The sequence below is a fragment of the Talpa europaea genome (genome assembly GCF_964194135.1).
Source record: "Talpa europaea genome assembly, chromosome: 12".
NCBI classification, from domain to species: domain Eukaryota; kingdom Metazoa; phylum Chordata; class Mammalia; order Eulipotyphla; family Talpidae; genus Talpa; species Talpa europaea.
Window position 1 is genome coordinate 18,886,705 of NC_140079.1, and position 14,600 is coordinate 18,901,304.

The 14,600-nt window shown below is 42.9% G+C and overlaps 1 protein-coding gene across 3 annotated transcripts in view; it reads left to right on the forward strand.

Annotated features, from left to right (window-relative positions):
• KMT2A (lysine methyltransferase 2A) overlaps positions 1-14,600 on the forward strand; it is a gene marked incomplete at both ends in the record, with an annotated part of 75,361 nt that overhangs the window by 48,767 nt on the left and 11,994 nt on the right. For all 3 annotated transcript variants that reach the window (XM_084248679.1, XM_084248680.1, XM_084248681.1), the window contains 10 exons: positions 39-112; positions 995-1,188; positions 2,203-2,309; positions 4,112-4,249; positions 5,540-5,698; positions 5,922-6,039; positions 6,161-6,239; positions 8,283-8,443; positions 8,631-8,813; positions 9,306-13,536. In XM_084248679.1, coding sequence (XP_084104805.1) covers positions 39-112; positions 995-1,188; positions 2,203-2,309; positions 4,112-4,249; positions 5,540-5,698; positions 5,922-6,039; positions 6,161-6,239; positions 8,283-8,443; positions 8,631-8,813; positions 9,306-13,536 — 5,444 coding nt within the window. The remainder of the gene's footprint in view (positions 1-38; positions 113-994; positions 1,189-2,202; positions 2,310-4,111; positions 4,250-5,539; positions 5,699-5,921; positions 6,040-6,160; positions 6,240-8,282; positions 8,444-8,630; positions 8,814-9,305; positions 13,537-14,600) is intronic.

Sequence of the window (14,600 nt, forward strand, 5' to 3'; positions counted from 1 at the left end):
ATGCCCATATGCTTACATTTTGTTTGTTTTTCTGTTAGCAAATGGAACGTGTTTTTCCATGGTTCAGTGTCAAAAAGTCCAGGTTTTGGGAGCCAAATAAGGTGTCAAGCAAGTAAGTAAATTGAGTGCTTTCTTTTCCTCTTCATCAGCTATAAATCTGAGAGTTCTTATATTTTTAAATGGAAATTTTTTAGACTAGATTTTAATATTTAAAAAATTATCCTGTTAAAATTCCTTTTCAGTGCTGGCTTTGAGACAATATTTACTGTTTATTTGGCTGTTTGCCCTTTTTTTCTTTATTTACATATGATGTTTTAGGGAACTTGGTTTAACTTATGGCATATGTATTATGCATAGGTTTATTATAATTATGTTTTATTCTGTTCAAATAATGCTCTCTACTGTCTTGATTCTCCACATTTAACCTTAAATTTTTATGACAGTAAATCCTTTTGAGTCTTTGTTAAGGTTTTCCTTAACAAAAGGTTTTCCAAAAGTCATACATTGAGATTATATATATATATATTTTTTTTTAAGATTTTTTTATTTATGCATACAAGAACTGGGGTACAGGCCAGCGATGCAGGGTGGTGAGAGGATTCACCAGAGACAGAGTGGGGAACAAAACAGGCAGACTGACCGAAATACACTGCTAAGGGGAGCAGCGGGCGAGATAGGAGAGGTCTGCTGCGCTATGTGGGTTGCTCCCTGGCCGGCTAGGGATCGAACTCATGCTGCAGAGGCTGTGGATTGCCTCATAGTGTGGTGCTTAACCCCTTGCATCACCAGGGAGGCCCCGAGATTTTTTTTTTTTTTTTAAGTAATAAAGTTCTGTGTATTTAGGCAGTTATAAATTCTGTAACTTGTTCTTTCATGTTGTGAATGACTCATCTGTGGGGCCGAGACCTGGCAATGTCAGGAATTTGATGATTTTGTACTGTTCTAGGTATATTGTAGGAGTTCAATAAATACTTGTTAAATCAATTATTTTCAGCAGTGGGATGTTACCAAACGCAGTGCTTCCACCTTCACTTGACCATAATTATGCTCAGTGGCAGGAGCGTGAAGAAAACAGCCACACTGAGCAGCCTCCTTTAATGAAGAAAATCATTCCAGCTCCCAAACCTAAAGGGCCTGGAGAACCAGACTCACCAACTCCTCTACATCCTCCTACACCACCAATTTTGAGTAAGGCACCAAATGATGAGTCATTATCCTAATCTCCCTAGGTGCAGATGATTGACTTTGTGCTAAATTAAAGTACTTGGATATTGGGAAAAAACTTTCAGGTCATATTAAATGTAATAAAATAAATACTTTTGTTTAACTTAGAATGTTAACATTTCAAGTCATGTTAACCAACATTAAAATTGATGACTGGTTGCTATTTTTATTTATTTATTTATTTATTTGTTTGTTTGTTTGTTTTGAAGATTTTTTTACGCTTAGAAGAACTGGGGTACAGGCCAAAGGTGTGCGGGGGTGAGGAATTCACCAGAGACAGAGTGGGGAACAGAATAGGCTGTTTGACTGAAATACACTGCTGAGGGGAGCAGCGGGCAAGTCAGGAGAGGTCTGCTGTGCCATGTGGGTTGCTCCCTGGCCCGCTGGGGATCAAATTCGTGTTGTAGAGGCTGCTGATTGCTACATAGGTTGTGTCTTAACCCCTTGCGCCTCCAGGGAGGCCCTATTTATTTTTTTAAAGATTTATTTTTATTTATACAAGAACTGGGGTATAGGCCAGAGGTATGGGAGGGTGAAAGGATTTACTAGAGACAGAGTGGGAGCAGAACAGGCAGATGGACCAAAGACACTGCTGAGGGGAGCAGTGGGCAAGACAGGAGAGGTCTGCCGCGTCATGTGGGTATTTCCCTGGCGGGCCGGGAATTGAACCTGCGCTGCAGAGGCTGTGGACAGCTTCACAGCGCTGCGCTCAACCCACTGCACCACCAGGGAGGCCCTGCTATTTATTTAATGAACGTTTATCATTTAGTTTGTAGCACTGGGAGTTTTTTCTAAAACTGATAGAGTTGATTTAAAAGATATGATGATATAAAGACTCAAATGTAATAGGTGGTGAAACTTTGAATCGTCTCTGAAAATGATTATTTTAGGCTATAAACTGTTTAAGCTGAATTGTTTTCTCTTTTCCTGAAAATCAGAATATTGCCAAATTTAATTGGGTATTTTTTGGGTTCCAAGGTGCTGATCGGAGTCGAGAAGATAGTCCAGAACTGAACCCACCCCCAGGCATAGAAGATAACAGGCAATGTGCATTATGCTTGATGTATGGTGATGACAGTGCTAATGTAAGTACTCTCGCATATTGGGTCCTAGTTAATAGACTCCCACAGTGAACTGTTTGTCCTTCCTTCCTCCCTTCCTCCCTCCCTCCCTCCCTCCCTCCCTCCCTCCCTCCCTTCCTTCCTTCCTTCCTTCCTTCCTTCCTTCCTTCCTTCCTTTCTTCCTTTCTTTTCTTTTCTTTTCTTTTTTCTTTTTTCTTTTTTAATATTTTAAGGGCAGGTTTATTAGGGAAGGGATAAAACAGTTAAAGACACTTGCATAGACACAAGCGGGCAGGAAGAGCTGCCCCAGAAGGGACAGGTTTGCTAAGAGGCCTGCATAGTTGCAGGCAGGCGGCCTTGAATGGTCACAGGCAGGCAGGAAGGCTGCTGCCCTGCAGAGGGAGAGAATTGGTGAAGAGGCATCTGCAGAGTCACAGGTGGGCAGTGGGAGTGCTGCCTGTTTGTCCTTTTTTGCTTCTAAACTTGATGATTGGATGCCGTTTATTTAATGAATGTCACTTAGGGGTGACACTGGGGTTTGTAGCACTGGGGTTCTTTTTCTAAACTGACTTAGTTGATTTAAAAGATAATTTATCTTTAATTAACCTACTGATGTTTAGTGATTTCTACAGGAAGTTCCTCAAAAAGATTTTATGAAAGTCCATAAAATATAAGTTGCATATATAAATTATGTTTAATGTGGTAAAGCAGAATGGTTAAGAACCCTAATTCTGGCAGTCTACCTGGATTCTTTTCTGTACTCTACCTGCTTACTAGTTGACCTTAACAAGGGGGTCGTCTCTCTGAGCCTCATTTCATCTGTAAAATCAAGATAATAGTGGTAAAGCTGGGCCTCCCTTGTGGTGCAAGCGGTTGAGCACCGCACTGTGGAGCTGTCCGTCCGCAGCCTCTGCAGCGCGGGTTTGATCCTGGCTGGCCAGCGAGAATACCACATGGTGAAGCAGACCTCTCCTGTCTCTCCCACTGCTCCTTTCAGCAGTGTATTTCTTCAGTCTGCCTGTTCTGTTCCCCACTCTGTCTCCAGTGAATCCTGTCACCCTCCCGTGCATTGGCCTGTACCCTACCCTGGTTCTTATATAAAAATAAATAAATTGTAAAATAATAATAATAATAATAGTAAAGCTTCCATATTACTTCAGATCAATTATGAGGATGAAATGAATTAATGTATGTGAAACCACATTTTGTTCCTGGGACATAGTAAGCTTACAATTTTTTTTTTTTTAAGATTTTTTTATTTATGCATACAAGAACTGGAGTGTAAGCCAGAGGTGCGGAGACTAAGAGGATTCACCAGAGAGAGTGGGGAGCAGAACAGGCAGATCTACTGAAATACACTGCTGAGGGGAGCAGCAGGGCGAGGCATGAGAGGTCTGCACCATGTGGGTCAGAACTCCCTGGCCAGCCAGGAGTTCTGCTACAGTGGCTGGCAACAGCCTGATAGCGCTATTTTTAACCCCTGCACCACCAGTGAGGCCCCAGTAAGCTTACAATTAAAAAAGTTTTATGACTTAAGCATAGAGAACTGATTTTGAAATATGGTTTTAAAGAAGTCATTGTACACTTTTATAAACTTAGCATTCATTGCTTATTTTTTAAATTCTTTCTGCTAATATTTACAGTCTGTGGAAATGTAATTTAGAAAGGAAAGAAGTGGAAATGGAAACATTAAGAAATAAGTTGATTTTTGCGTGCACCCACCCATATGCTAGAGAATTGGAACTGACTTTTTGAGATAAAGATAATATCAAGGTAAACCTTCTTTGACATGTTCTTTAAAGAGAAAAGCTCTCTCTGTTTCTTAGGATGCTGGTCGTTTGTTATACATTGGCCAAAATGAATGGACACATGTAAACTGCGCCTTGTGGTCAGCGGAAGTGTTTGAAGATGATGACGGGTCACTGAAGAATGTGCACATGGCAGTGATCAGGGGCAAGCAACTGGTAAGAGCTTATGGACAAATCTTAGGAAAAGATTCCCTCTCAGCTTCCAGGTGTCCTTTCTGTGGTTAAATACTGTGTTACCTATGTTTTTCAGGATGGCTAGCCAACAAAAAATACTGGTTTATGCTGTAGGCAGATTGTTGTTCTGACCCTTAAAAGATGGGTGCAAAAGAAAAGGCAACACAGTATTATTTAGTTTGGAGGATAATTCAACTGTGGGAGAAAAAGTTTATTAAGTTATATAGACAGATTTATCTCAAGATTCCAGTTGAGTCAACATTCTGAGATTCCATAGGATAAGCCTACAGAAAATATATACATGAAGAGAATGTGGAACGTGATCAGTAGCTGCTGAGAACAGAAAAGACCACAAAGGAGTAAGATTTTAAAAGCTGTATTTTGAAGGAGGGGAGAAAAAGGATGATTATAAGGAAGAAACAAACAAAAAAAACCCAGCACATGATGTAAAAAACCTAAAAAAGTTATTTGGAGTTCACCAATAAAAAGTATTCTCTGGAGAGAACTCAAGATTGTGACTGACAAAATAAGGTGGTGACATACATGCTACTTGAAGGAAATAGTTGAGAAATATGATAAACTTATCTGTTAAGCCTAGTAATTAGAGAATTATTGTGTCTGATTAGTATAATCCTTTCAGAACTGAGTTCTACATATATTAGCTTTCTTGCTTTTTTTTTTTTTTTTTTTTTTTTTGGCGTAGAAGAACTGGGGTGTAGGCCAGAGGAACAGGTTGGAGAGGATCCAGCAAAGTCAGAGCAGGAAGCAGAGCAGGTAGATTTACTGAAATACACTGCTAAGTGGAGCAGCGGGTGAGACAGAAGAGGTCTGCTGTGCCATGTGGGTCAGCTCCCTGGCCAGGATCAAACTCAGGCCATAGTGGTAATAGCGCTGAGACTTAAGCCCTAGGCCACCAGGGACTCCCTAGATAAAGCTTTCTAGCAAGAATGATGTTTTAGAAATTGATTGTCCCAGGTTTCATCTTCTCTAAATCAATCATGCATACCAGGAAGGAAACTGTTTTGGTCGAAGTTTTAAATCAAATTCTAATATTTAAATGTAACTGTTACAGGACCCCATGGGCAATCAGAAAGTGAGTTTATAAAGGAGGCTTTATAGCTCATATTACTTACCTCTCTGTAATTCAGCTGATTACCAATAAATAAAATGAATCCCATAGGAAGCCCAGAATGGGGTGATTCTGTAGAGGAGATGGAAAATAGCTTAATATATCTGCAAGACTGACCAGGACTCTTCTTTCTGGATTGTTAGAGATGTGAATTCTGCCAAAAGCCAGGAGCCACTGTTGGTTGCTGCCTTACATCTTGCACCAGCAATTATCACTTCATGTGTTCCCGAGCAAAGAACTGTGTCTTTCTGGATGATAAAAAAGTATATTGCCAACGACATCGGGATTTGATCAAAGGCGAGGTGAGATAGTGTTTTGTTGCTTTTTTGAATTCTCTAGGAATTTAGTGAAAATAACAAGATAGTAAACTTTGTTTTGCCTTCCTACTAGGTGTTCTAGAACAACCTTATAGTGAAACAGATGATTTTGAGATATGCTTGGTACTTTCCCTGTGAAAGCATCAGTATCATGAGTGCAATACATAAAGATACACATATTAATAGCTACCCTGGGTTTTCATTTAAGGTGGTGCCTGAGAATGGATTTGAAGTTTTTAGAAGAGTGTTTGTGGATTTTGAAGGAATCAGCTTGAGAAGGAAATTTCTCAATGGCTTGGAACCAGAAAACATCCACATGATGATTGGTATGACATAGGCATTGGTTGTTGGGGAAAGCTGGATATATCAGTGGGGCACCTTCTAGACTTCAGTTACAAAATTATTCCTTCTTGTTAACTCCTAATCAGTTCTTCTTTCCTTGGTCAGGCTCCATGACAATTGACTGCTTAGGAATTCTGAATGATCTCTCTGACTGTGAAGATAAGCTCTTTCCTATTGGATATCAGTAAGTAGCACTAGAAGGAAAGGACAGCAGCCCCCACACAACTTGAGCAGATCATTAAAGTAGCTTGTTAGCTACTTGCATCTGCTACTAAAATTAACTGCTTTTGCTGCTTCTCCTAGATTGGGACTAAAGAAGCATTTTATGTTAGCTAAACCTAGTTATAGAAGAAGGTATTGCTCACATAATTTCAGAATCATTTCCAAATCAAACCTAAGTAGAAAACACAGGGTCAGTTCTTAAGAGTCCACTCAATTCCATGCATCTGGATGAGTGTTGTCATGATTTGAATCCCTCATGCCTCTGTCTTCAGTACCACGTTTTTGTTTTTTGTTTTTTAAGGATTTATTTTATTTAATTATGCATACAAGAGCAGGGGTGTAGGCCAGAGGTGTAGGGGCTGAAGGGATTCACCAGATAGAGTGGGAGCATAACAGGCAGATCTACTGAAATACACTTCTTTTTTTTTTTTTTTAAGTATTTACTTCTTTTTTTTTTTTTTTTCTAAAGATTTATTTATTATTTATACAAGCACTGGGTACAGCCAGAAGTGCGGGAGGGTGAGAGAATTCACCAGAGCCAGAGCGGGGAGCAGAGCAGGCAGAAGGACCGAAATACACTGCTGAGGGGAGCAGCGGGTGGCAGGAGAGGTCTGCGCGCCATGCGGGACCCTCCTCCAGTGGCCGGGGAGCAGCCGGGGATCGAACAGGCGCTGCAGAGGCTGCGGGCAGCTTCGCAACCCAGCGCTCAACCGCTGCGCCACCGGGGAGGCCCTGAAATACACTTCTATGGGGAGTGGGCGAGACAGGAGAGGTCTGCTGTGCCATGTGAGTTAGCTCCTTGGTCAGGGATCGAACTCATGCTACAGTAGCTGCGGATAGCTTCATAGTGCTGAGACTTAATCCCTTGAGCCACCAGGGAGGCCCTTCGGTATCATGTTTTCTGAAAATATAAACCCTTCAATAATCAGATTCTCCAGTGAGAATTTATAATCTTTCCTATAGGAACTAACTTGCTTAAGCATCTACAAGCTGACAATACAAATTTTAATTTCCCATTCTATCTGTCCTACTTTGGAGTTTCATTTTGCTATATGTACTCCAATGTAGTCTGCATCCCACAGACCATCTATGCTCCACATTGGAATCTCTTTATATTAATGAAGCTCCATTGGCATCCAGAAAATCTGAAGCAGTTACATTTTTCTTGTCTCATGGACTTTTTTCCCAAAGGAAGTAACTCAGGCTTGCTCTTAACTCACTTTTTTACACATTGTGGGGCAGTAGTCTCTTCCTGAATGCCAACAACTACTACTTATGATAATTAGTATTTTTCTTTCAACTATATTTGGGATATTTTAATATATTTGTCCTTTGCTTACAGTTCAATTTTTAAAAAGGTTAAAAGGTTTTATGTTATTTCTGAAAGGCTAAGAGAAAACAAGGACTTTGAACACCCTCACTAGTGTAATCTATAATAAGAATCCATGAAATGAAATGAAGCTAAATTCTATTGGTCAGGGAAATCAGGAAACCTGGGGTGAGAAGTAGTTTTTTTTTTTTTTTTTAAAGATTTCTTTATTTATTTATACAAGCACTGGGCACAGTCAGAAGCGCGGGAGGGCGAGAGAATTCACCAGAGCCAGAGCGGGGAGCAGAGCAGGCAGAAGGACCGAAGCACACTGCTGAGGGGAGCAGCGGGCGGCAGGAGAGGTCTGCGCGCCATGCGGGACCCTCCTCCGGTGGCCGGGGAGCAGCCGGGGATCGAACCGGCGCTGCAGAGGCTGCGGGCAGCTTCGCAACCCAGCGCTCAACCGCTGCGCCACCGGGGAGGCCCAGAAGTAGTTTTTTTTGTTGTTGTTTTGTTTTTGTGGAACCCTCGCCAGCGGCCGGGGAATGAACCAGCGCTGCAGAGGCTGCGGGTAGCTTCGCAGCCCAGCGCTCAACCGCTGCGCCACCAGGGGAGGCCCTGAGAAGTAGTTTTGATAAAGGTTACTCTCTGCTTCTGTACTCTCATTTATGGTGGTTTTTACAATCTGTTTGCCAGGTGTTCCAGGGTATACTGGAGTACCACTGATGCTCGCAAGCGCTGTGTATATACATGCAAAATAGTAGAGTGCCGTCCTCCGGTTGTAGAGCCAGATATCAACAGCACTGTTGAACATGATGAAAATAGGACCATTGCTCATAGTCCCACAACTTTTGCAGGTTAGTCTTTAATCAAGGTGAAAATTGATTAGATTTGGGGGAGTACTATGATTGAAGGATGGGGGAAAAGTCGTTTCTTCTGGAAAGGTAGTCTCATTTATTTCTAGTTTGATATTTACCCAGTAGCTGACTTTTTATTGGTTCACTTTTTTGATATTTTTATTCAACTCTTTATTTCCTATCATAGAAATTTCATCTAAAGAAAGTCAGAATGCAGCTGAAGTTATAAGTCCTCCATCACCAGACCGACCTCATTTGCAGACCTCTGGCTCCTGTTGTTATCATGTTATCCCAAAGGCCCCTAGGATTCGAACACCCAGTTATTCTCCAACACAGAGGTCCCCTGGCTGTCGGCCATTGCCCTCTGCAGGTAAAGAATTTCATTGACCTTCTTGATCCAAGAATGTCAGCTCAAATATTAATTCATAATTCTTTCAGGCAACTTTATCTTTTTTTTTTTTTTTTTATAAATTTTATTGTTATATTCCCCATACAATTGCAGCCCCCCATTCTGACCCCAATCCCTCCCCTCCCGCCCCCGCCCCCCTAAAAGTGTCTCTGGTTCATAGTTTTTTGTTGATTTTGATTTTCACTTTCTTATAGTTATTCATTTTCCTGGTCCCTTATTTAAGTTTTCTAGATTCCTGCTATGAGTGAGACCATCCGGTATTTTTCTTTTTCTTTTTGGCTTATTTCGCTGAGCATGATCCCTTCCAGCGTCAGGCAACTTTATCTTGATGGCTTTGCTACTTGAAATTTTTTTTTAGTTATCTATAAGAACATATAACGAAGTTGTTGAAACCAATGACTACTGCACATTGGTTCTATCTGTAATAGACTTAACTTTTTCTCTCTCATGTAGGAAGTCCTACCCCAACCACTCATGAAATAGTCACAGTGGGTGATCCTTTACTGTCCTCTGGACTTCGAAGCATTGGCTCCAGGCGACACAGTACTTCTTCCTTGTCACCCCAGCGTTCTAAACTACGGATCATGTCTCCAATGAGAACCGGGAGTACTTACTCCAGGAATGTTTCTGCAGTCACCACAGGGACCGCTTCAGATCTTGAATCAAGTGCCAAAGCAGTCGATCATGTCTTAGGGACCCTGAATTCAAATACTAATTTAGGGCAAAACACTTCCACCTCTTCAAATTTGCAAAGGACAGTGGTTACTATGGGCACTAAAACCAGTCACTTGGATGGATCTTTGGAAATGAAGTATTCTAGTGCTTCAGATTTGACATCTAAGAGCTCCTCATTGAAGGCAGAGAAGACCAAAATGCAGAGTTCCAAGAGTTCAGAGGGATCTGCTCATAATGTGGCTTACCCTGGCATTCCTAAACTGGCCCCACAGGTTCATAATACAACACCTGGAGAATTAAGTGTTAGTAAAATTGGCACTTTTGCTGAACTCTCTTCAGTGCCGTTTTCTTCTAAAGAGGCCCTCTCCTTCTCACCGCTTCATTTGAGAGGGCAAAGGAATGATCGAGACCAACATGTAGATTCTAACCAATCAGCAAACCCCTCTCTCGATGAAGATACTGAAGTCAAAACCTTGAAGCTATCTGGAGTGAGCAATAGATCATCCATTATCAGTGAACATGTGGGATCTAGTTCCAGAGACAGGAGACAGAAAGGGAAAAAATCTTGCAAAGAAACCTTTAAAGAAAAGCATTCCAGTAAGTCTTTTTTGGAGCCTGGTCAGGTGACAACTGGTGAAGAAGGAAATCTAAAACCAGAGTTTATTGATGAGGTTTTGACTCCTGAATTTATGGGGCAACGACCATGTAATAATATTTCTTCTGATAAGATTGGGGACAAAGTCCTTTCTAATCCAGGAGTCCCCAAAGTTCCTCCTATGCAAGTGGAAGGATCTGCAAAGGAATTACAGACACCCCGGAAACGTACAGTCAAAGTCACACTGACACCTCTAAAAATGGAAAGTGAGGGTCAGTCCAAAAACACCCTGAAAGAAAGTAGTCCTGTTTCCCCTTTGCAAATAGAGTCAGAATCTCCAACAGAGCCAGTTTCAGCCTCTGAAAGTCCAGGAGATGGTCCAGTGGCCCAACAAAGCCCCAATAATACCTCATCCCAAGATTCCCAGAGTAACAGCTATCAGAATCTTCCAGTACAAGACAGAAACCTAATGCTTCCAGACGGCCCTAAACCTCAGGAGGATGGCTCTTTCAAGAGGCGATATCCCCGTCGCAGTGCCCGGGCACGTTCTAACATGTTCTTTGGACTCACCCCACTCTATGGAGTCCGATCCTATGGTGAAGAAGACATTCCTTTCTACAGCAGTTCAACTGGGAAGAAACGAGGCAAGAGATCAGCTGAAGGACAAGTGGATGGGGCCGATGACTTAAGTACGTCAGATGAAGATGACTTATACTATTACAATTTCACTAGAACGGTGATTTCTTCAGGTGGAGAGGAACGGCTGGCGTCCCATAATTTATTTCGGGAGGAGGAACAGTGTGACCTTCCAAAAATTTCACAGTTGGATGGTGTTGATGATGGGACAGAGAGTGATACTAGTGTCACAGCCACAACAAGGAAAAGCAGCCAGATTCCAAAAAGAAATGGAAAAGAAAATGGAACAGAGAACTTAAAAATTGATCGGCCTGAAGATGCTGGTGAGAAAGAACATGTCATTAAGAATTCTGTTGGCCACAAAAATGAGCCAAAGATGGATAACTGCCACTCTGTAAGCAGAGTTAAAACACAGGGACAGGATTCCTTGGAAGCTCAACTCAGTTCATTGGAGTCAAGTCGCAGAGTCCACACGAGCACCCCCTCAGATAAGAATTTACTGGACACCTATAATACTGAGCTCCTGAAATCTGACTCGGACAATAACAACAGTGACGACTGTGGGAATATCCTGCCCTCAGACATTATGGACTTTGTGCTAAAGAATACTCCGTCCATGCAGGCTTTGGGTGAGAGCCCAGAGTCATCTTCATCAGAACTCCTGAATCTTGGTGAAGGTTTAGGCCTTGACAGTAATCGTGAGAAAGACATGGGTCTTTTTGAAGTGTTTTCTCAACAGTTGCCGACAACAGAACCTGTGGACAGTAGTGTCTCTTCCTCTATCTCAGCAGAGGAACAGTTTGAGTTGCCCCTAGAGTTACCATCTGATCTCTCTGTCCTGACCACCAGGAGTCCCACTGTCCCTAGCCAGAATCCTAGTAGACTAGCTGTAATCTCAGATTCAGGGGAGAAGAGAGTAACCATCACGGAAAAATCTGTGGCCTCCTCTGAAGGTGACTCAGCACTGCTCAGTCCTGGAGTAGATCCAACCCCTGAAGGCCACATGACTCCTGATCATTTTATCCAAGGACACATGGATGCAGACCACATCTCCAGCCCTCCTTGTGGTTCAGTGGAGCAAGGTCATGGCAACAATCAGGATTTAACTAGAAACAGTAGCACCCCTGGCCTTCAGGTACCTGTTTCCCCTACTGTTCCTATCCAGAACCAGAAATATGTGCCCAATTCTACTAATAGTCCTGGCCCATCTCAGATTTCTAATGCAGCTGTCCAGACCACTCCTCCCCACCTGAAACCAGCCACTGAGAAACTCATTGTTGTTAACCAGAACATGCAGCCACTTTATGTTCTCCAAACTCTTCCAAATGGAGTGACCCAAAAAATCCAATTGACCTCTTCTGTTAGTTCTACACCCACTGTGATGGAGACAAATACTTCAGTATTGGGGCCCATGGGAAGTGGTCTCACCCTAACCACAGGACTAAATCCAAGCTTGCCAACTTCTCAATCTTTGTTCCCTCCTGCTAGCAAAGGATTGCTCCCCATGCCTCATCACCAGCACTTACATTCCTTCCCTGCAGCTACTCAAAGTAGTTTCCCACCCAACATCAGCAGTCCTCCTTCAGGCCTACTTATTGGGGTTCAGCCTCCTCCAGATCCCCAACTTTTGGTTTCAGAAGCCAACCAGAGGACAGACCTCAGTACCACAGTAGCCACTCCATCCTCTGGACTCAAGAAAAGACCCATAAGTCGTCTACAGACCCGAAAGAATAAAAAACTTGCTCCCTCTAGTACCCCTTCAAACATTGCCCCTTCTGATGTCGTTTCTAATATGACATTGATTAACTTCACACCCTCCCAGCTTTCAAATCATCCCAGTCTGTTAGATTTGGGGTCACTTAATACTTCATCTCACCGAACTGTCCCCAACATCATAAAAAGGTCTAAATCTGGCATCATGTATTTTGAACAGGCACCCCTGTTACCACAGAGTGTGGGAGGAGCTGCTGCCACAGCGGCGGGCACATCAACAATAAGCCAGGATACCAGCCATCTCACATCAGGGTCTGTGTCTGGCTTGGCATCTGGTTCCTCCGTCTTGAATGTTGTATCCATGCAAACTACAACAACCCCTACAAGTAGCACGTCAGTTCCAGGACATGTCTCACTAACCAATCCAAGGTTGCTTGGTACCCCAGATATTGGCTCTATAAGCAATCTTTTAATCAAAGCTAGCCAGCAGAGCCTGGGGATTCAGGACCAACCTGTGGCTTTACCACCAAGTTCAGGAATGTTTCCACAAATGGGGACATCACAGACACCCTCTACTGCTATGACAGCAGCATCTAGCATCTGTGCACTCCCCTCTACTCAGACTACGGGCATAACTACTGCTTCACCTCCTGGGGAAGCAGAAGAACACTATCCGCTTCACCATGTGAACCAGCTCCTTGCCAGCAAAACCGGGATTCTTTCTTCCCAGCGTGATCTTGATTCTGCTCCAGGGACCCATGGATCCAACTTTACCCAGACAGTAGATGCTCCTAACAACATGGGGCTAGAGCAGAATAAGGCTTTATCCTCAGCTATGCAAGCCAGCTCTGTCTCGGCTGGGGACTCGCCATCTTCCAGACAGCAGTCAGCAAGCCCCTCGGTGCCGGGTCCTGCTAAAGCCAAACCAAAAATCAAACGGATTCAGCTGCCTTTGGACAAAGGGAATGGCAAGAAGCACAAAGTTTCCCATTTGCGAACCAGTTCTTCTGAAGCACACATTCCAGACCAAGAATCCAACATGACATCTATGACCTCAGTCACAGGGTGAGAGAGCCAAATATTAGTGTGTTGGGTCTGTGGGATCTTGTGCTGTGGATTAGAGGCTGTTGAAGCAGTAATCTTCTGGGAGAGACATTCTCTATCCAATCGCACTGCTTGGTTTTGTGGGTTTTGACTTGGGAATCTCCTCACGGTGATTTTTTTTTAAGATTTATTTTTATTTATTTTTGCATATAAGAACTGAGGTGTAAACCAGAGATGTGGGGGTCAGAGAAGTGAGAGGAGTCGCTAGAGACAGACTGGGGAGCAGAACAGATGGGTTTACTGAAATACACTGCTGAGGGGAGCTGCAGGCGAGACAGGAGAGGTCTGCTGCACCATGTGGGTCAGCTCCTGACTGGGGTTTGAACTCATGCCGCAGTGGCTGGCAATAGCTTGATAGCACTGAGACTTTAACCCCTGCACCACCAGGGAGGCTCACAGTGGTTTATAGAGCAAAATTTAGTTCCATGGGTGGAACTTGTTTGTCTCTTGGGTGGGGCCACATCTGTAATTACTCTTTGCTCTGATTTAAAACAGTGTTGCTGTTTGCTTTTGTTTCTCTTTTTTTTTGCTAAGACTTAGGATACTAAGGAATGATTATTCCTTTCTGCAGAGCAAAAATCACTTGTTGTGGATCCTCATGCAGTCATTTTTAAAACTTTGTCATTGACATATGATATACATAAAGTGCACAACTGAATTTTTCCCATGTTTCCACCATTCAGATCGAGGTATAAAACATTTCTAGTGAGGAAATACTCCAGAAGATGCCATGTGCCCTTTCTTAGTCAGAATTCTGTCCTACTCAAGGCAGCCACTGTTCTCTCCTGTCTCACCACAGATTGGGTTTGTGGCTCATCAGTTTTATTAGATTTTTAAAAAAATATTTATTTTTGCATGGACGAACTGGGTGCAGGCCAGAGATGCGGTGGATAGAGGATTCACCAGAGACAGAGTGGGGAGCAGAACAGGTGGAAATACACTGCTGAGGGGAGCAGCGGGTGAGACAGGAGAGGTCTGCCGCTGCCCTATGGGGGTTAGTCTGCCTGGGAATAGACTCAGGCTGT